The sequence below is a fragment of the Tachysurus fulvidraco genome, chromosome 8 (genome assembly GCF_022655615.1).
Source record: "Tachysurus fulvidraco isolate hzauxx_2018 chromosome 8, HZAU_PFXX_2.0, whole genome shotgun sequence".
Classification (NCBI taxonomy): Eukaryota; Metazoa; Chordata; class Actinopteri; order Siluriformes; family Bagridae; genus Tachysurus; species Tachysurus fulvidraco.
In genome coordinates, this window is record NC_062525.1 from 16,831,778 (window position 1) to 16,853,112 (window position 21,335).

At 38.6% G+C, this 21,335-nt stretch overlaps 1 protein-coding gene across 2 annotated transcripts in view; it reads left to right on the forward strand.

Annotated features, from left to right (window-relative positions):
* The window catches only part of tbkbp1 (TBK1 binding protein 1), a 46,636-nt gene that overhangs the window by 21,783 nt on the left and 3,518 nt on the right, over positions 1-21,335 (forward strand). Inside the window, exons 2-9 of one of the 2 annotated variants that reach the window (XM_027140655.2) lie at positions 2,486-2,722; positions 7,150-7,275; positions 8,019-8,123; positions 8,705-8,852; positions 11,475-11,692; positions 14,738-14,799; positions 18,896-19,011; positions 20,343-21,145. In XM_027140655.2, coding sequence (XP_026996456.1) covers positions 2,507-2,722; positions 7,150-7,275; positions 8,019-8,123; positions 8,705-8,852; positions 11,475-11,692; positions 14,738-14,799; positions 18,896-19,011; positions 20,343-21,145 — 1,794 coding nt within the window. In that variant the 5' untranslated portion in view covers positions 2,486-2,506. The remainder of the gene's footprint in view (positions 1-2,485; positions 2,723-7,149; positions 7,276-8,018; positions 8,124-8,704; positions 8,853-11,474; positions 11,693-14,737; positions 14,800-18,895; positions 19,012-20,342; positions 21,146-21,335) is intronic. The other variant, XM_027140656.2, reaches the window with a different exon arrangement.

Here is a 21,335-nt window from a genome sequence, read left to right on the forward strand (position 1 = left end):
CACCAGCAACACACCTGGTTCTTACAGAAATAGAAGCTCGGGGAAAGCTTTAGAAGACTCTTATGTTGATATTAACATTTCAAATGCCCGGAAATTACTTTACTGTCCTCCACCAACACACATTGCTTCTAATCAGAGCAGCAATCTCTCCCATCCTCCCTCTGTGAACATGCTGCTAACTCATGCCCGAGCAAATGTATCAGTGTGTGTGTGGGTGTGCTTTTGGATTACCCCTGAAGGAGAGAGAGGAAAGGAAAAGAAAACTGGAGAGAATGAAGGAGCCCGGCCAAGAATTTTTGTACATATACAGTATGATACACACACAAGTGACTGAAAATAGTTCAGTAAGCACGGTGTGGCTGACTCATATTGTGTGCAGTGAATTCTCTTCACACCTCCATACTTCATCAGGTTGGTAGCCTCATTTTGACACTAGTGTAAGCTCATGGTGATTCTGCTCTGCCCTGGGCTCTGGTCAATATACAGTGGTCAGTAACATCACTGGCAAAATTCATCATCAGCTTTACGCTGCACACACACTCAAGAGTACAGAGTCAGCACAGCTAATTTATTATAGCTTTTTATTTCTGATTCATGACAATGCCCTGGTGCAACTAACTCACAACAACATTTTCACTCAGAAAATGACTCTACAATATGTGATCCCATTTGATATTAGTCATAACATTATTGAGTAATTGGGTAAGTACTGCAGCTGTGGGACTTTGCATGACTAGACCTATCATACATTATTTTATAACTCACAGTTCTTGGGCAGTAGTTCACAGCTCCAGGAAACCGGATTCGATTTGGAGCTCAGTTCTGTGCATGTTCTCCCCATGCCTGTGGGTTCCCTCTAGGTTCTCCATTTGAGATAAATTGCTCCTAGGTATGAATGTGTGTGTGCATGGCACCTTGCAACAGAATGGAATCAGATTCCTGGTATATTCCTACCTGATGCCCAGTCTTCCTGTCCTGTGTCTCTGACCAGGATAAAGCAGTTACTGAAAGTTAGAGAGTTTTGAACTCATTCTTTCTTCTTTTAATGGTATTTGGAATTTATTTAGAGCCTAATATTTTCCAAATGCATCCAATGCCGAGTTAGATCATCACTGTGATTCTATAGTGATTGTGGGCCAGTAGTGGGCTATTACTTCTGTCAAGGTCTATTTAATTTAATACATATTAAAAACCCAAAAAAACAAACTCGGCCTACTGAAGTCAACAGTGGCATACATCCTGGAAGTATAATCTATAGACTTGTGCTGTGTTTGAATCCATCCTCTGTCTATCATATAGTGCTCTATTTGAGGGTAGATTTTAAAGTATGTTCCTTATTCCCCGATTCTCAGTGGACAAATTATAATTCTCTGATAGTTCACTATTTTATCACTTATAGTGCATCTACACATAGTGCTGCTACAGTATATGTACATCTTCTACAATAAATAAGTACCATAACAAACAGCAACAGTTTTTACAGCTTGTTATTTAACTTGTCAAGATGAATAGCAAACTGGCCAATTTTGTACATAAAGTAGATAAGATTTCTTCCTATAAAAGGGGATTTCAATTAAAGAAACTTTCTAATACAAATATATACAAGTTGAGTAACTGGACATTGTCAAATAAATACTTGTATTATAGCAATCTATAGCTTTCTATTCGCTAATACTTTCTAATATTCCCCCAAAAAATTATAATAACTTAACTAGTTAAATATCTTAGCATGTGTAATATAAAAATATAATAAAAAAATAATTAATAATTTAAAAAAACGTTTCTTAACACTTTTTATGTATTTTTTTTTAAATATGCTTGCATATAGGGGGCACGGTGGCTTAGTGGTTAGCACGTTTGCCTCACATCTCCACGGTTGGGGGTTCGATTCCCGCCTCCGCCGTGTGTGGAGTTTGCATGTTCTCCCCGTGCCTCGGGGGTTTCCCCCAGGTACTCCGGTTTCCTCCCCTGGTCAGACATGCATGGTAGGTTGATTGGCATTTCTGCAAAATTGTCCATAGTGTGTGATTACTTGAGTGAATGAGAGTGTGTGTGTGCCCTGCGATGGGTTGGCACTCCATCCAGGGTGTATCCTGCCTTGATGCCCAATGACGCCCGAGATAGGCACAGGTTCCCCGTGACCCGAGGTAGTTTGGATAAGCGGTAGAAAATGAATGAATGAATGAATGAATGCTTGCATATACTAGATCATTCTTAAGACCCTCTGGCAATTAGAACAAAATGTATAACTTAATATAACATACTTAATATAAGTTTACTAAATACTTTTTCTAATACATCTACACTGGCTGAAGGGTCTGCAGATTTCCCTCTCTTTAGGGAGGGTTATGTGCAATACAGGGTAGTGGGTTGCATAGACAGCAGCTAGTCACTGCTGCTAATAAAGTGAGACCAAAATGTTTACAGTCAAGCAAGAATTAGCAACTTAACAACACATATATCTGTATATGTCTCTCTATCTTAGGCTGAGGAAGAGAAGTGCGTGATGGAGTCTCTGTTTGGAGGGGAGCTGGGATTGCTGGGAGGAAGTGAGGGATTGAAGGAAGATGGCTGCTGGGCAGGATCGCCCTTACCTGAGGATATGTACTCGGCCTCCCACTTTGCCCTAATCAGCGCTTACCAGGACATTAAGACCCGACTGGCCGGCCTGGAGAGGGAGAACACTGACATCAAAAGGAAGCTGAAGCTTTACGAGATAAAGGTAATGTAGCCTCGGAGGAAAACATGCCACAAGAGATGGAGCATCAAACTGAAAGATTATTATATGTCAGTTCTCACCCGGTGGAGCAGCTGTGATCACTGAGCACTTTGATTGGCTGAATAAATGAACAAGCATGTTGTTATTGAGAGTTTGAGCTCTGTGGGAAACATTAATAATAACACTTGGGACCAAACCAAGCTTCAGAAGAACTCTGCTTTGACCCAGATGTGCTGTATAAAAGAGATTTATTTATAACTCAGCTGGACTGCAAGCTTGGCAGAGTATAAACAACTCACCTAATACATGTGAGGGTGGACACACAATAATAAATCTGGGGTGAAAATGTATTACAACATTGACAACGCAATATATTATGGTTTTGTATGGGGGACACCATAAAGAGACACTGTACATACATACTGTACATACATACATACATACATACATACATACATACATACATACATACATACATATATACATACATACATACATACATACATACTGTACATACATACATACATACATACATACATACATACATACATACATACATACAAACAACCACACAGATTTGTCTTACTTTCTCTTAGAGAACCTTTCACTGACATAATTATTAATGCAGCTATTTAATGCTATACCTACACTCAAGTCAAACATAACCTTAAATTTAGTAACCAACAGAAATCATTTGAGTTTTTCAGTAATAAAAGCTGTAATCCTTACAACATCAGAACTCTCAGATATTGCTCTGCTTGTGGGGACCATTTGTTCCCACCAAGATATAAAAACAATGCCTACACACTCTCACCACTATATGTAATAGGCAGTTAAAATATATCACCAAAAACAGAATTATAGAACACATTGAAAAAACACAGGAAGCATTTTACTCATATTAATATTATTAATATGAACTGCAGTGTTAACATGTGACTATTTTATTGATTAAGCTTTACTTGCCTGAAATCAAAATGATGTTTGTGTAACATTTCGAAGATACTCAACCGTGTACAACTAAAAGAATGTAGCCTCTTCCTTGCTGTCTGTAATTGCATCATTAATCTTCCCGGTGCTGTTCTAGCACAAGACTGAGCGATATTGCTGCACTCAGCAGTGCTGGATGACCATGATCCACTCTAACCTCTTCCCTGGAGCATTTTGCCTGTTCTTCTTGTCAGATCCTATGTTCTGGCCAGACTGTTGGGGTCTACATGAAGTGCTAACAACTTCCCAGTGCACATTCAAGACCATGTGGACAAGAGCAGTTTATATGTGATAGTATATGTGCTAAAGGAACACTGTTGTTTTTGTTCTGCAGGTCACGATAAGAAAGAGTGCTCCATTTATAGGTCTTTGTGTCACTCATTCCTCAGCAGGTGTACTGTAGGTAGGTGTGACAGCAGGACTAGGTGCTGAATAGCAGCTGTGTTCAGGGACATGGTGCTCAGCACAGCCTTTCACAGTGCTCAGTTAAGGGAGAAACACTCAGAATCGAGCTCACACAGTTCGTCCTTTAAAGCTTCTAATCTATTTTGTGTAATGGTAAAATGTACAAGTATACAAATGAATATGTTGTGTTTGAATTAAGGTAGACTGTGATGTTAAAACTCAGTCATCTCTTTGCCAGGGCTCCTCTTTCAGCACTGATACACACAGCTAACTTAGAGCTTTGAGTGTCTCATTTATTGGGCTGCAAATGTAGGCCAACGAGAAGCTTTTAGGCTTCCTATTTGACACCCTGTGGTAGAAATGCACAATCTCAGGAATGAGCAATTTCTCAAATGCATGAATTGTATTGTAGCACAGATGACATTTCAATATTCACAGTATTTATCTCATCATTAGCTGCACACATGTCCTTAACAAGCCAGCAAAATGTCACCTGCCATTTAAAAAATATGAGCTGAATATTCAGATGAAATCATTATCTCGCACAGGTAATGCATGCTCCCCTAATATTGTCACCCAAACTGCACATTAAATAACACTGTACCTGGTAATAACAGTGATGTGTGACAGGCCAAATCTCACAATACACACACCACTCTCCCCCAGTTACTCTGTTCTAGTGGCGTCTTCATATTTTCTATGTCTTCCACTGATTACCTCTCTCTCTCTCTCTCTCTCTCTCTCTCTCTCTCTCTCTCTCTCTCTCTCTCTCTCTCTCTCTCCTACTATCACAGGCTCTCTTTCTGCTTTCAGTTTAGATAGATAGATAGATAGATAGATAGATAGATAGATAGATAGATAGATAGATAGATAGATAGATAGATAGATAGATAGATAGATAGATAGATAGATAGATGTGAAAAAGTGTTGGCCACTTCCCAAGTTTTTGCATGTTTCAGATCATTAAACAAATTGTATAGTGTATACTATTAGTAAAAGATAACACAACATGCACTTTATAAATGAACGTTTTTATTATTAAAGGAAAACAAAATCCAAGCCTAATACTGTAACTGTTTGGGCCACCCTTATCATCAAGAACCGCTATCAAGCATTTGCGATAACTTGCAATGAGTCTGTTACAGCGCTGTGGAGGAATTTTAGTCCACTCATCTTTGCAGAATTGTTGTAATTCAGCCACATTGGAGGGTTTTCGAGGATGAACCGCCTTTTTAAGGCATCTCAATAGGATTCAGGTCAGGATTTTGACTAGGCCACTCGAAAGTCTTCATTTTGTCTTTCTTCAGCCATTGAAAGAAGCCTTTATGTTTGTTTTGCTCAGCAGCAGTTTTCGTCTTGGAACTCTGCCACGCAGGCCATTTTTGCCCAGTCTCTTTCTTATGGTGGAGTCATAAACACTGACCTTAACTGAGGCAAGTGAGACCTGCAGATCTTTGAATGTTGTTGTAGGGTCTTTCGTGACATCTTGGATGAGTCCAAGATCTTGGGGTAATTTTGGTCGGCCGGCCACTCCTGGGAAGGTTTACCACTGTTCCATGTTTTTGCCATTTGTGGATAATGGCACTCACTGTGGTTTGCTGAAGTCCCAAAGATTTAGAAATGGCTTTGTACTTTGAAACTGATAGATCTCAAGTACTTTATTTCTCATTAGTTTCTAAATTTCGTTGGATCTCACCATGATGTGTAGCATTTGGGGATCTTTTGGTCTACTTCACTTTGTCAGTCAGGTCTTATTTAAGTGATTTCTTGATTGTGAACAGGTGTGACAGTCATCAGGACTGGGTGTGGCTAGAGAAATTGAACTCAGGTGTAATAAACCACAGTTAAGTTATGCTTTAACAGGGGGGCAAACACTTTTTCACACAGGGACAGGTGGGTTTGGATTTTGTTTTCCCTTAAATAATAAAAACCTTCATTTGAAATCTGCATGTTGTGTTTACTTGTGTTATCTTTAACTAATATTTAAATTTGTCTGATGATCTGAAACATTCAAGTGTGACAAACTTGCAAAAACAAAACAAAAAATCAGGAAGGGGGCCAACACTTTTTCAGAGCACTGTAAGAAAAGGTTATGTTTGGGGTTTCATTTGTTAACAAAATAATTAAACTTAATAAAATTATATTTAGAATATATTTAGAATACAGATATGAGCTTATTCAGGTTTAAAAGCTTTAAGAACATGATGCGATGTTTTGCTATTTTTTAGTGACTGTTAAACAGCAGTATAAAGGAATGATATAGGGATATACAGAAGGTAATGATATAGGGATATACAGAAGGTAGATATAGGGATATACAGAAGGTAGATATACTAGAAGGTAGGTAAATATATTTACCTTCTTTATTTAAATTCAATATATTAAATGTAAAAAAAAAAACAGTGTGCCTGAGTTACCTAGCAGTCTGACAATGTCTGAAAATCAAGGATGAGTGTCTGCAAGAATTAACATAACAGCCTCAATAGCATTTAAATTCATATGGCAAGAGATGGTACAAAGCACAAAATGGATTCAGTAGAGACATTGCATGCCTGCAGACTTCTAGTCACAGAGGCATTGTTTGAGTTATCATCTAATCAGAGATTGCATACCATAAAAAGAGCTATAAAATAACCTTCCTACATTTAGGGGCACTTTGTTTCTTTTCTAGTTTGGAATGGCTAAATAAATGTGTCCTCCAGAATGCCAACAGATGTACTGTACAACAGACAAGTCATTGCATTATAAAATCTGCTACCTCTTCATATATCTAGTGTTGAATCTTCTGAGCTGTGCATCTCAGTTTCTTATGAATCATCTCATAATGCAAAAAAATGCTGTATCCCGGGCGGTGTGTTGTTTGTTCTTCTAAATCAGCATGATGATATTATCCCACCAGAGAGTGTTGTGTTCTCAGCAAGAATAACATATTTACACTGCATTATGAGAAGCATTTGAGTGTTTGAGTGTCATCAATATCTTTATAGTTTAATGTAAAAGATGCACTCTCACTTGAAATGGTGTTTTGTGTGCAGTTTCCTACAATCAATGACTTTGGCGAGGACAGGAACTCCTACTGCTCCTTCGAGCCCAAAGACACGGCCCTACTCCAGTCTGAGAATGACAACCTGCAGCAGAGAATCAACATCCTCACCCATGAGGTCAGAGGAGATGTTTATGATGCAAAACGACACAATCTTATTTGTCTGTTTATCCATTTTCAGGCAGAGGCAGTAACCGTGGAACCAATTTTAGGATTTAATTAGATTTATGTGCTTTCACCCTGATTTTAGACAAATACAAGCTTCTTCCTTTAGCAGCGGTGTGAAGAGATGATTACTTTTGTGATGCAAACCAGTTTACTTCTGATGCCTCTCATTACATCTTACTTGCCAATTAATGATGACTGCTATCAGTTTCCATAAGCAACCAGTAGCCTCTGCTATTTCTTTGGCATACATGATTGTATGACTGTATCCCTCATCTCCCACCTCCATGCCTTCCTTCTTATGCACCAGTGACCTTCATCTTTTATTTCAGTCTTATAAATTGCTTTTTCTCTCTTTTTTTTTGCATGTTTATTTCTATTGCTTACACCCAGAAATTTACAGCAAGCTAGACCTGGGTAAAACCCTTTAAAATAAATTGCCTTTATCTGGTTTAATGGAGCCTAATCCAAACCACCATTATCTGTAAAAGCAGGTGATTAGTGTTGAGAGGTTTAAAATAGGATAATCACTGAAGCTGGCAACAAGAGTCTGGCTATCATTTGCACTTCTTCTATCATGTATGTTTAGTTAAAACATATTCATGGGGAATTTCTGTACTAATGTAATGTTACACATTGGAGGTTTAGACTTATTACATTTATAAACTTCTCATTCAATTTGTGTGTGTTGACCAGCTTCAAAAAGGTAAGGAGCGGGAGGAGCAGCTGGAAGATGTTATTCAAGCCTATGAAAAGATCCACATGGAGAAGACTAATCTCCAGAGAGACCTGGACAAGATGGTGAGACTGAGCACTCGTGCTCCCTAAAACATTCATACAAATCTCTGCAAGCCAGGCTTTCTAACTTTGGCATCAGACACCTCTGGCAAGAATTATTAGTAGCCCTGACATCTGGTTTAATCCTTTATCCAACCAGGTGTCTGCTTGATTAATCTGCACTGTGCACAACTCCTAATTGGTCACAGGCCCAAAAGGTGCAAAAGATTTTCTTCTCAGGCTTGTAGTCTAATATGTGAAAATTCTTAACTGTATAATATGTATGATAATATTGTCATTATTAATCATCTATCCCGAATGGCTTCATGTTTGGCTTTGGCCAAAAGACTCGCTTTGTAAATTACATGATGCAAGCGTCAGAGCATCTGCGCCTCTCGCCACACTCACACACTCAGTTAGCCATCAGCTGTTGCATTTTCACAAACTCATCTTTTGTTATTAGAATAAAGCATTGATAATCAAGCTGAAGAACAACAGCCATGGTCTGTTTCTGTTATGAGTCTGTCTTTATTTATTTATTTATTTAGACTCATTTTGATTTAATATATGTCTCTGTATATTATATACACTTTTGTGTGTCAAAGACATCTTTGGTGGAGAAACACATGGAGCGCATCCACAGTCTGGAGGCTGCTCTGAGGCAGCGAGACAGCTCTCTACACAAATTCAACACACAACTGCACAGCAAAGACATGCAGTACCTGCAGCTACATGCCAGTCCTGACACACACAGTGAGTCCTTCTTAGCTCTTTGTGTGTGTGCATGTGTGCATGTGTGTTTGTATGTGTTTAAGCCTCTATTCATGAACATCTTATTGCACTGTTCCATCTGTTCTGAGACATACAGTTAGTAAATTCACCGAAATGAATGCTTTTAGCCATTTTTCATCATAAAAATAAAGCATGTAACAAAATATGAATATCGGTATATTTGTACTGATATTCATTCAGCATAAAAAATTTGATAATAGGACCAACTAAATGTGATACAGAATATCACAAGCTGGTTTCAAACAAAAATTCTAATTCAGAAAGTGGGGTTAAAAATAGATTTAAAAGTATTTAATTCTGTGCACCAAATGATAAAATGTTGAGAATCTGTCGCAATCTGCTGCCCCTTCTGCCCTTAGTGTAAAAAAGGTAGAAAGTCATGGGGTTCATATTTCATTCTAAAGTGTAATAAGTAACTGTTCTGGTTTAATTACATTACACCCTGTTCTGGATTTCACAGAAAGAATAAATGTAGTTCTGTTGTCCAACCTCATCTTTAACCTGAAATAAGTTGTTTCCAAGGTGTTGCAATCTGTCTGTGTGCTTTGATTGTTTTATGAGCAGATCTTCCCACACACTCCGCTCACATTTAATGTTCACAGCAATCCACAAGGGATAGGAGAACTTCACAGATCAGCACAACTGCAGTGGTCATAAACCTGGCTCTGTCTTTTGGTCTGTAGGAGGGAAAATTCTCTCAAAAGCTGACTCATTCAGTGCAATTGCGAATTGCAAAATGTATTTCAGCATCCACTTCACTTCAACTAATTTTTACAACACGAGGAAAAACTGTTGTTCTGCAAGAGACAAGAAATTAGTTCTTGGCTTCAAGCATATGAAGTGATGGCCAGAGTGTAGAGAAAAACTGTGGTAACGTAGGTGTGCACGTGGGTGTGTGGTAGTTCATGCTCGCTTATTGCTGAACCATCACAATAGGTGCTTGCTCAAGGACTGTTTCTTTCTGAGCAGCTGAATCACAGCGCCCACGCTGGGGGAGAAGTGCAGGATTCGCCCGAGTCTCTCATCCTCCATCATCATCACCACGTCGTCATGCCTGGCACAATGCAACGAGGAGGCCCTGCTGGCATGCTGCCCTCTGCGTGGCACATGCAGTCAGCACTGCGGCAACTAACTGTGTATTCATGAAAGACATTAATTTACGATTGCACTTATCCAAGTCACTGCAGGTTTTGGATATCATGTGCATTTTAAAGCAGGTAGCAGCATGTCCAGTGGTTTTCCAGTTGTTTGTAGGCTTGCTGAAACATGTTGATAATAGGCTGTGAGCTGAAAAAGGATCAAAGTCTGTTTGGACATCAAACATGAGATTCTAGGCTGTCACATAGCGGCTGCTTTGAGGATCAACTCCGTATTTGCAGAGTGTGTATTTGTGTTTGAGGTGATGTCCATGAAGTGAAAATCAAGTAGGGTTAAAATCATCCAGTGCCTTTCTCACTCAATATTAATATAAATATTAAGCTAAAAAGTTTAATATTGGGCATGTTTTATTTCAACATTATTTCAAATCATCAAGTAAATAAAAAAGACTAGGCAGAAAGAACTCAGATTTTTTTTTTTCTTTAAATCATAATTAAGTCAAAATTTTGTAATTAGGTTTACATTATAGGTTTAACTAATGTCATGGAACATTCAAAAACATTAATTAATCACTTACATTTTATCAACTATAAACAGTCGTGAGCTATAAACAGTCCTGAGTCCTGAACATCAGCAAGACAAATGCGTTGATAGTGGCCTTTAGCATGAAGCAGGAGAGGAGTTAGCAGCCACTTAGGATCCCAGCGGAGAGAATAAAGTGTTTCTGGTACCTCAGTGTTCACATCACGCAGGACCTGTCACGATCCTGTCACATCAACACCGTGAAGAGGCCGGCCTGTCAGAGACTTCAAACTGCCCTCTAAGGTGATAAGGACCTTTTACATCTGAACCACTGAGAGTGTCATGACAGGAAGCATCACAGCCTGGTTTATGAACAGAAAGCGGTGCTGAATCAAGACCAGGAAGATAGTGAAGGACTTCAGCCATCTCAACAACAGACTCCTCTCTTTGTTGTGGTCAGTTTTCTGCTCCCTGAAGGCCAACACAGAAATAACAAGCAGGAGCTTCTGCCCACAGGTTATTCGGGCTTTCGACCAGGAGAACGAATAGGAAAACAGCTTGATTTTTTTTATATATATTAGCCAGTTATTTGCACAGAACATATTACACATATTACACACAATCTGCACACACACACACACACACACACACACACACACACACACACACACACACACACACACACACACACACACACACACACACACACACAATTTAATATATTTCCTTTATTTTGTTATATTTCGGTTTGTATTCTTTGTATTATTCTCTTATGTATTCTACTCTTTATTGCACAGATAGGCAAAAACATTTTGCTATATACAGTACTGTATAGTTGTATATGTGATGAATCCCTTCACAAGCTTCTCTTCTCTTTTTGATAGCAAAGAAACAAAAAAATATCTCTTCAGTCATCAATAAATAGCTTCGTTTGTGTGACAGTTTTGTGTTTTTCTATGCCAGGGCTAGACTGCCCAGCTTTGACCCTCCAGAGCTCCCGCAGTCTAGATACTCTCTCTGACCTGAAACTGCAGCGTTTGGAGGCCGAGCTAGAAGGGGCACGTCATGAAGCCCAGGGGGCATGTCAGAGGGAGGAGGAGATAAAGGCTGAATGTGAAAGACTGCAAAAAGATCTAAGAGATCTTCAGAACAACCAGAGACAACAGGTCCGTACCCTGCAGGTAGAGTTGAGAGCTGTTTGGAATTGCATTAATTAAATAAAGGTCCATAGAGAAAACAGAGATAAATAATAGTATTTGGAATCCCAGACTGGTGGACATCAGTTCTCAAGCTTCCATTCTTCCATTAGTATTCAGACTAGTTTTCTAGCCTAGTCAATAAGTATACACTTATTTGGAGCTGTGGCTTTTGAAAGAAAGTACAAAATACAGCAAAAAAATAAAATAAAATAAAATAAAAAAATAGTTACTTTCACTGTGCTGGAGATTTATTTCTGGTAATATTCTCTAATCCTGATTTTTTATTTTTTTTGCCCAAGCTTTGCCCAAGATTTTTGTTATTATCACTTTACCGGTTTGTTAATTTATTGTAGTTCATTTTTTAAAGTGCTTATAATGTTCAACTTTTTCTGCTAATCAATTCTCAAACTGCTCCATTTGGCTTCAGCACAAGTTACAGTGCATATGCTACTACAACAGCATAGCCGAGATTTTGAATAGTTGGGACATCCATTAGCCTGTTGTTTGCTGCAATTCCCAAATCCCTCACCATTCTACAATTAGAAATACACTTCCACACATAACTACACAATCATAAATCATCTTTAGATTTTGATAAAATCACTGAGTCTATCTTCAAGCTAAGCGCTAGGCTTGTAGCATCCCTGTAAAGCATGACAACTCACAAATTCTTACACATTAAATCTTACACATTTAATGCTGAAAAATACTGACATACATTTACTATGTTGAGACTTTTAATCATTTGCAACTTCCAAACATTATTTCATCAGGATACATCATCTTCCATGGTCATCTGATTTTTGTCATCAGCACCAATAACTAACAGCTCATCTCTTCTCCTGTTCTTCATTAGTTCAGGTTTTTACTCCTGCTTAAGTGTTTGGGTTGTGTGCTTCTCAACAGACATTTGGCAATATTATACTAACTGTCTTCTTCATCATATTTTTCATGTAAACACAGAAAAATATAGAGCATGTGATTATTTAAAGAAAAATTAATTAATCACACAGTGCTTCTTGTTATAGTCCTTTTCTCCTTTCTCGATGTTTACAGTGACATTCGCACACTAGTTATTGCTGTTTCTGTGCCTTACCATAATAATAAATTGTAAGCAATCCAAACTATACAAATTTGGCATGTCAAATTTAGAATATGACATGTTTAGCATCATCATATGACACAACCAGGACGTAACCTATATTACACAGATTAAGTTTAACTAGTTAACGTTACACACTACATACCTAGTAACTATTCAGTGACATCCACAATACAGTACAATCATTTCATATCATTATTTTTAAAATGTATAATTTTACTGTAGCTCATACCAGAATCAACTTCAGTCATGTAGCGTAAAATAGTTTATTCTGCCAAATGTGTGCGATTTTTTTAAAACTCAATGTATAAATCTTTCCTCAGGTCTTACATACATGCCAAAAACCGACAAGACTTCTGCTTTTCTGATTTTCTTTTGTTTCCTCCTCACTCATTAAATAAATAGTCTATACCACAGTGCTGTTGAATCTCACTGGGCACAAGATGTTGATTTATTTTCTATAAACAGCACTCCATGTAGAGATATCGAATCCTACACTCCATGTAGAGATATCGAATCCTACACTCCATGTAGAGATATCGAATCCTACACTCCATGTAGAGATATACAACCATACACTCCATGTAGAGATATACAACCATATACTCCATGTAGAGATATACAACCATACACTCCATGTAGAGATATACAACCATACACTCCATGTAGAGATATACAACCATACACTCCATGTAGAGATATACAACCATACACTCCATGTAGAGATATACAACCATACACTCCATGTAGAGATATACAACCCTACACTCCATGTAGAGATATAGAATCCTACACTCCATGTAGAGATATCGAATCCTAAACTCTATGTAGAGATATCGAATCCTACACTCTATGTAGAGATATAGAATCCTACACTCCATGTAGAGATATCGAATCCTAAACTCTATGTAGAGATATCGAATCCTAAACTCTATGTAGAGATATCGAATCCTACACTCTATGTAGAGATATAGAATCCTACACTCCATGTAGAGATATCGAATCCTAAACTCTATGTAGAGATATCGAATCCTACACTCTATGTAGAGATATCGAATCCTACACTCTATGTAGAGATATCGAATCCTACACTCTATGTAGAGATATCGAATCCTACACTCCATGTAGAGATATACAACCCGACACTCCATGTAGAGATATCAAATCCTGTATTTTGTCACATTTACATAACAGCACAGTAAAATTCTTTCTTTGCATATCCCAACTTTGGAGGTTGGGGTTAGAGCACAGGGTCAGCCATGATACAGCACCCCTGGAGAAGAGAGGGTTAAGGGCTTTGCTCAAGGGCACAACAGTGGCAGCTTGGCACCCCGAACCCCGATCCTCCGATCAGCAACCCAGAGCCTTAACCGCTGGAGCCACCACAGCCCATGTAATCTAAGACTAATCACAAACATTTTTTTTATGTTGTTATAATTAATGATATGTTATTGTAAAGGTTTCTCTAAGATTTATGGAAGGAGAATAGAGTGTCAGCATTTTGTCACAACCGGCAAGTATTTCACCATGGGAGACTCTTCAGGACAGACTCTTCAGTTTGTACTTTTCTTGTGGGATTCTTACAAAAATCACAAGATGTATTTTTGTCTTATTTAAAGATATAAAAATGCTTGATAAATCAAAACGTTTCTAAAATACATTTTGCCTCAGGCTGCAACATACCACCCCACTGGTCATTACTTTCCTATAACATCATGTCCTGTAATGCTTTATTTCTTAACTGAGAAACACATATAACACACAAATTTTAGCAAAGTTTATGAAGGATTGTTCAGCCTTATGAAAGCATTTAACTCATTCTGTCGGTTTTAAACAAGCAGGATCTTAATCCCTGCAACTGTGACATTTACACGTGTTGCACATGAGGCAGTGATTTGTGTTTCCTGTGTTTGTATGTGCTGCAGGATGTGAGCTCCACTTGTGCCCAGTGTGACATGGAATGGATAAAGAAGGTGGGAGATGAACAGTAAGTAATCACAAAAAATCTTTAGTTTAAAGTAACATTAACTACATTATAACATGGTGTCCTCAGAGATTGGCCTTCATTGTTGATTTAAAGGTTTATTATCTGTTCACATCATGAGTTTTGCCCAGCATTCACAGTTAGTAAGTGTATCTGCGTCACCAGTGAATATTAATTTGAACACCAGAGGGCACTCTGGCTTGTGCCAAAGATGGGACTTTTTACACCACCAAGCCCCTCTCAAGGTTTTATTGCAGTGGATTAAAGCCTTCATATCCTTCCTCAAGATTTACATACACACTTAAAAAACAAGTCTTTAGTTCCTCTGTCAGAATTGTTTTCTGAGCTCCTCCACTCTCTGTTTTCCTCTATCTACCAGCTTGGCCTTTTCTGGGTGATGGAGAAAATATGAGAAAATTGAAAGTACACACTTGACAGAAATGTGTAGTTAGAAACCCACTCCTTTTCCACCTCACTCACCTCAAGATTTTGCTGCGGCTTCCCCTTTCTTTTTGTCTTCTCTGTCTGAATCGTAAAGCCAATTCTTGTAAGTGCTGACATTTAATGTAAATGCCCAAAGCCATTTGTAAGATTTTTTTTTTTTAAAAATTCCATTTTTTACTGTGATTTTTTGTTTTGTTTTTTGTACTAAAGCTTTTTTTTTATTTTTTCAAGAAATTCATAACTGAAATGGGAATTTTCCTGTAAATCTACTCATTTTTGGTGAACTTTTATCAAACCACAAAGCAGATTGACAGAATAAATCACTGCCAGAGAATCCTACCCAAACTACCACCGCACTGTTTTTTATCACTATTTTGTCAGAAGACAAAAAAATTCTAAACTATACCAAATTATCAATTCAATTTGCCCAACAAAGTTATCTTATGGTAAAGTACTAAAGTTATATGCATTATGCTTTTAGTGTATTGTAGATTTATTTAGCTCTTGCAGATGTATAATTTGTTTATTGTGTGTCTTTTGTTTACTACAAATCTGCATCCTGTAATAAACCAGTTCTAAAATCTTTGAATGTTGGGCAAAAAAAACTGTCAAAATATTATTAAAAATATATATTTTTTTCTTTTTTTACTTTTATCTGTTCATTGCACTTTAAATATTTGTAATAATGCTAATAACATATTCTTACAGCAGCAGATGTATAAAAGGCATCACAGCACACCACTAAGTTCCACATGAATTCTCTCTGGGATCTATCTATCTATCTATCTATCTATCTATCTATCTATCTATCTATCTATCTATCTATCTATCTGTCTGTCTGTCTGTCTGTCTGTCTGTCTGTCTGTCTGTCTGTCTGTCTGTCTGTGTATCTGTCTATCTGTCTGTATGTCTGTCTGTCTGTCTGTGTATCTGTCTATCTGTCTGCTCATGACTCAGTCTTTATATACATCAAATGCTTTCCACCTAAACTCTTCCAGCAGCACATGATAAGGCACTATTGTATTACCTTTTTTAAGCAATACTGTTACTGAGGGACTGGACACACAGTAGGTTCTTATTTTAATATCTTATTCCCACACAGTTTGAATATTATTTTCTACCATCCAAATGTTCTGTTCAGTTTGTATTTGTTCTTTCTCCAGTATGAGATAATCACAGCTCGGCTGTCACAAGTGTTTAGTTTTGGTGTGAGAGATTGCAAACTACGGAATGTGGGCTGTGCTAATCAAGATTGTTGGAACAATTTGATATTCATGTTTTATTCATGTAAGGCAACATCTGTCAGTGTCAAGTAAATGAAATTTCGAACATCTAGATCCAGAGCAAAGGTCATTTACAGCTCATAGGTTCCTCTCGAATCAGCTTCCTGCACACATACATGTTAGACTCATCCATGTCGTTTAAAAAGGTTCCACAACGCACACACACATGCACACACACGTACACTCACACACACGCACACACACACACACACACGTACACGCATGAAGAGTCACGGTTGTATAAAGATCCACTATATGGAGCATCTATAGTTTATACACATATACCTAAGTCTGTGCTATCTAGTAATAGGCTGGCAGACAATGCTATTGTGCTCACACCAGCTTCCTCTGCAGTGCACAGTTTAACACCTTTTTCAGAAAGAGTTCTCACTTGCACCTTCAAGGTGCTTAAAGCTAAAGGTGATGTGCCAAGTGAGACTTTTAGAAAACTGTCAGTAATAGCTTGCATGTGTGTGTGTGTGTGTGTGCGTGTGTATGTGTGTGTGTGTGTGTGTGTGTGTGTGTGTCGAAGTGTGAAAAGTCACACTTTGTATAAAACATTAAGCAACGAGCACCACATATCCTTTAAGTGTCTCACTATAGACAGAAGGATGACAGAATGAGTTTAGACACCTGTAACGACAGGAGAGACTCAGAGCTCAGAGCTTCTGACCATTCCAGCTTAGCGTGAGTGTGTAGACTATCATGTGGGTTGCCAAGATGGCCAGAGCAGCAGTGCTGGGATGTGATGAACACTACGGTAAGAGTAAAAGTCTAATGCTACAGTACAGCTTACAAACAATATCGGAGAAGCTTGCATGTTGCATCATTTTGCTTGTGGGATTAGAATCAAGAAGCAGAATATTAACTGATTATAATGTGACTATGTGTATGACACTCATCTCTGTATGCCGGGTGGCTTGTTGTAATAGCTGTAGTTTGATTATGTGCTGCCCTGGGCTTCCACCTGACATTTAACTTCAACCATGAAAGTTTATGACACATTTGCATGAGTCGAGTGGGACTTTGTCATTAAATGTAAAATTCCTGTTTGCTGGTTATTACATTTCCTTGCTTTCTCCTTCACAAAGTCTTTTTGGGTCATTTGCAGTCATGCCAAAATTGTAATATATATATCAGATATTACAAAGAAAGAGGTTTTTGTAGTTACTTTATATTCGATAGTATCTAAGTGCAGAATAAAATAAAATAAAATAAAGTCTACAGTCCTTAATTCTGTTGCAGGTAAAAAAAAAAAATAGCATTTTGCTGTTGTTAGTTATTGCATGTTACTCACTACTGTTACTGGGGGTGAGAACACTTGTGAATATTTTCAGTGCTTAGAGAACATAGTACACACTAATTGAGTTGAATGCTCTCTAGGAGATGTTGGCAGCTGGTTACAGCACCATAATGAATAGTTTCTCATCTACTTTAATTAATCCCATGTGAAAACACAAGGTTGGAAAGGGGGGGGGGCATGCTGTTTTGCTCGCTTGCACTTGCTTACATGCCAAGTCAGTCTAAATTCTCCCCATTGCCTCTTATCTGACAGCATCAGAAGAGCTATGAGTAGAGAGCTGCCTTTTATTGCAAAGCCTTGGTGGTTTGTACGAATCTGGTTAGAAGTGATCAGATAAAAGTGATCTGATGACAGATGGAATTTCAGTCTTCTGCAGACTTTATACTTATCTTCCCCTCTCTTATTTTTATTTTGTTTAATGACAACTCATCTCAAACCTAATCGGCAGTGCATCTCAGGGTTAGACTAGAAATGAGTGATTCATTGTAGTACACACTGTATTAAGCGGTTGTCTGGTAACAAATATCTGATGTGTGTGTGTGTGTGTGTGTGTGTGTGTGTGTGTGTGTGTGTGTGTGTGTGTGTGTGTGTGTGTGTGTGTGTGTGTGTGTGTGTGTGTGCGTGCGTGTGCGTGTGCGTGTGCGTGTTCTTTTCATTCCCAAACAGTGACAAAGGGCAAATGGAAAAAACTAATTGTATCTGTGTAATGTTGTAGAACGAAGTTTGCTCTACTGCTGTACTTATAATGACAGAGACGTTAAGCAAATTGACAATGGTTGTGCTGCTGCTTGGTTGCTATGGTGAAGGATGTGTGTGTGTTTTGCTGTTGTATTGCGATTTCTTGTAATTAGACAGAGTAGCTATGTACGACAGCTATGAAACAAACATACTTCATTTTCCTCTGTATATAAGCATTTCAACACTGCATCAGGCTGAAACTGAAAGAAGATGCTTCACATGCTATGATGTTGAACTAATTATTCTGTGGAATGCAATGTGGGCTCATATGTACGATAGCCGTCACAAAGACAAAGAGATCAACAATATCCGCCCCCTTTCCTTCTTTCAGAGTGAATCTGGCTCTGGCCTACACTGAGCTGACTGAGGAGCTTAGCAGGCTGCAGGCACTGAGCACCAAACAGACTGAGATCCTGAGAAAAGCCTCACAGGAAGACACAAGCCCAGGTATCAAACCCTCATCAAGAATCATTAGTATTCTAGCCTTAATGTAGTGTCACCGGGTGAGTCTGAAAGAATGGATGATACTCGCCGTGACTCATTAGAAAGGCTTATTTCATGCTGTGTCTTTTCATCATCAGTGTACTCGAAATGAGCAGTTCTACCAGAGAATGATGTAAATAGCTTCAAAATAAAAATCTACATCCAGATTTCTGTGAAGCTGCTTTGTGAAAATATCTATTTTTTCGAAATGCTATACAAATTAAATCGAGTTAAAATACTGAAGCTCTCATGAATGTGAAATCTATATTTTATTATTAATATTATTAAATATATATTATAAGCACTTTAAGACTGTGCGTGTCTGTAGACTGTTTACCTTTTGCCCCCCTGCTACTACACAACTGACTCCTTATCTGTTTAAACTTCTGCACTCAACCACACAACCAAAAATGCTGTTTCCCCTTTGATAAAGGAAACCAGACCAAAAGCAGAAGCAGAGATAGAAATACTTTTTCTCTCTCCTCTCTCTCCCTCCCTCTCTCTCTCTCTGTCAATAACTGATTGCTATCTCTTTCTTGCAGGATGTGCCACATATGTTATTGGTAGTCTGAAGTTCAATTGTCACTCTCCAGTCAAATCAAAATAATGTATACTTTTAAAAATGATGATGTATTTTCCGTCTAAGTGAAAGTGGCTGTTGTTCTACCTATTGCAGTCGAATGCATACAGTAAAGGTTATTTAGAATCAAAGAAATGGTTGGCTAAGATGAAGCTCGCCCACACATCATAAAAATGTTGAAGGCTAAAAAAAGAAAGGCGAGTGAAAGGGGAAGTCATTAATGACGTCAGTATACCTTTTCGAACACATTATTGTCTTGTACACATTTTCAAATGTACAAGTTTCAGCCTTGACATTTGAAATTTAAAGTATCAGACAATGAGAAATTTCCCCATTGTGGGACGAATAAAGCTATATCTTATCTTATCTTATCTTATTAACATATTAACACTATTAACTCATACTAAACCCTAACTCTAACCCTTTAATCTAATGAGACCAAATACAAACACATTTTAGGTATTCAGGGTTATTATTTATTTTTATTTTTTGCCAGCAAGGTTCACATTGCATGTGGGACTGCAAAGGTTTGAAATAAGTATTCTCTGTGGTCTAGACCACACCTTCTTCTGGTTAAAATACAAATATCACTATAGACATAAATATTTTGAGCAATAGCTAGATATAGATACAGATAATGGCCTTGTGTTCTGCTTTAACTATGATGGACACCATGAGATGACATGTTTTTTTCTGTTGTATGTCTTATGTTTAGTTCAACGACATTCTCCTGTGCCACACCAGAGGCACTCACCTGTTCCACAGCGGCACTCCCCCATTCAGCAGCGCCATTCCCCAATCCAACAGCGTCATTCCCCAATTCAACAGCACCATTCCCCTATCCAGCAACGTCGCTCTCCGGTGCTGCAGCGTCTCTCCCCGGACATGCACCGCCGCTCGCCACTGGCCGAACTTAATGATGGCCCAGCTTCCTACACCTGCAGACCCCCCACTCAACATCTAAGAGCTAGTTTCCAAGGGCGCCGCAGTTACTCAGAGGTCGCAGACCCTTCAGCCTATCAGCGTCCACCTCGATTCACCCTTGACCCTGTCTCCACCTTGCCTAAGCCTCGTCCTTATGTTGAGAGTTACCACAAACAGCAGCAACAACAGCAACAGCAGCAGCAGCATGGCCACATCCTGGCCCAAAGGCGAGGCTCCCAGCCTGGGAATCAGACCATAGGTGGAGAAGGAAGTATGGCTGAATCACCTAGACACACCAGAGAGCTCTCTTTCCAGCATGTGGAATTGTCACATCTGCATTATGAGCCTCAGCCTGCTCCAGCAGCACTACATACCTCTCCACAGCCACCACACTCTTCAGAGGATGAGGAAGAGTGGACCTGCCCTCACCCCATCAGTCCTCCGCGAACACTGGGGACCTCTGGCCCCACCTCGAGCATGAGAGGCCCTGCTTCCTGTTCAGCCTTCCCCATCCCTGCTCGCCCCAACACCTTAAGCTGCCACCCACCTGGATACCTGCATGCAGAACATGCCCAGTCCTGGCCTTCCATTAATGTAAGTAAGCAATTCTCTGTTTTGTTTTTTTGACGAAAAAATTCTTTGGAACAATTTTTCAAAATAATATTTTAATTAAATTTTTTTTTTTTAACAATTTCTGTCCAATACAAAAGAATGATGACTCTCCCCCTTAAATTATACTACACTATAAACTCTAAGCCTCTGCACAGAAGATGAAGACAGTGTT